Below are 1,502 nucleotides of genomic sequence, written 5' to 3'. Positions count from 1 at the left end.
GCAGTTTGGGGGTCGGCGCCATTTTCCTTGGCGGCAGCGTTTGGCGTCTCGCTGGTGGGCGCGGCGGAAGCAGACGGCACGCCGCCATCGGCCTCTGGCGCGTGCGACGGAGGGCCCTGCAGCGCCTGGCCGTCAGCCACCGAGGCCGCCGTGGCCGCACCGTCTGCGGGGGTCGAAGGCTCTCGTTGCTGCACGGAAGTCTGCGCACCGACGGCCTGCCCAGTTGCGCCTGGGCGGGAAGCACCGGCCGCAGCTGGTGCTGTCAACGGTGGGGACGCCAATGCACCGCCACTGACTTCTGTCGCTTCCTCATCCCCCTTCCCCTCCTTTTCTTTTTTGTCCTCCGCCTCTTCTGCTTCCTCCTCCACCGCTGCTTCCTCTGCGTCGGAGTTGGGCGTGTTGTTAGAAGGTGGTGACGCGTCGCCTGCCCCTTTGCCCGCCTCCTGCGATAACTGAGGCGGCTCTTCCTCTTCCTCTTCCTCTCCTTCTCCTTCTTCTTCGTGGTGTTGGTCCTCTGGGGGGGCTGAGGGGGGAGCCCCCAGCGGGCTCGGAAGCAACTTCCACTTCGCTGCTCGGCGGCGCAGCTCCCGGGCCCGGCGCTTCCACGACGTTCTCCTGCAGCGCTGGATCCCCAGCAGATTCCGCTTCCGCTTCGTGTGACTGTTCGCCCTCAACTGTCGGGGGTCCGGCCGCATGCGGCGGCCCACCAGCAGAACCGCCATTTTTTTCCTGCAGGCCCTCCGTGCGCTCGCCGTCCTCCGTTTGCCCCTCACCGCGGCCGTCCTCAAGTTTCACTTCGGGAACAGTCTCCCCGCCCTCAGAGGTGGGCACCGAAGGAGCCGCCTGCAGCTCGCGGCCTTCTTTCCCGGCAGCTGGTCCTCCAAGAGCCACTTTGCTCCCTGCGAGCTTTCGGATCTCATTTTCACCCAGTGCGCGGTTGTACAGCAGGACGCTGGAGACCGTCACGTGGTGGCTGGTCCTCGTGCCCTCCGCCCCGTCCCCGCCAACGTAAATGTGCGAGATCCTGTGCGGCGTAAATAGTGTCTCCACCCAAGAAGCGATGCCACCATCGCCATCTTCCTCTTCATCGTCATCGTCGCTCGCGTAGATCTCGTCCCCGTCGATGTGCACAGACAACTCATCGCCAGTATCCATCTGCAAGATCACTTGGTAGGCTGTGTCTGCTTTCCACGTCACATCATCACCATCTGTCAAACTCCGGCTCTTACCGCCGACCGTCACTTTCCACTTATTGTCCTGCGTGCACGACACGCCCAGGAGCACGGTGCCCTCTGTGTCATTCATCCTCACGCCCAGCAGTGGCAGAGAGCTGCCTTCCTCCGCCTCCGGCACCGCGTGGAGCATCACCGTCGCCACAAGCGTGAATCCGTTGTTCGCAAAGTAGTACGGCTGGTTCTGCCCCCTGCTTCCCACGGGCCACTCCGCCCATGAGCCACTGACTGTGAAAGTCACGCCCCACTCCTCGCTTGTCGCCATCCCAC

General features: G+C 64.0%; 1 protein-coding gene across 1 annotated transcript, besides 1 other annotated feature; it reads right to left on the bottom strand.

The window, feature by feature from the left end:
* Nucleotides 1-306: 306 nt before the first annotated feature.
* Nucleotides 307-380: a sequence feature (GA-rich).
* A 22-nt stretch (nt 381-402) lies between these two features.
* On the bottom strand, nt 403-1,502 carry Tco025E_10263 (trans-sialidase; the record flags this gene model as incomplete). The annotated part of the gene is made up of 1 exon (XM_029377044.1): nt 403-1,502. A coding segment is annotated over one exon (1,100 nt), but the record flags the coding sequence as incomplete, so codon positions are not given.

The sequence above is a fragment of the Trypanosoma conorhini genome (assembly GCF_003719485.1).
Source record: "Trypanosoma conorhini strain 025E chromosome Unknown Tco_14.4_contig_01567, whole genome shotgun sequence".
Classification (NCBI taxonomy): domain Eukaryota; phylum Euglenozoa; class Kinetoplastea; order Trypanosomatida; family Trypanosomatidae; genus Trypanosoma; species Trypanosoma conorhini.
This window is presented reverse-complemented; position numbering and strand designations above follow the sequence as displayed.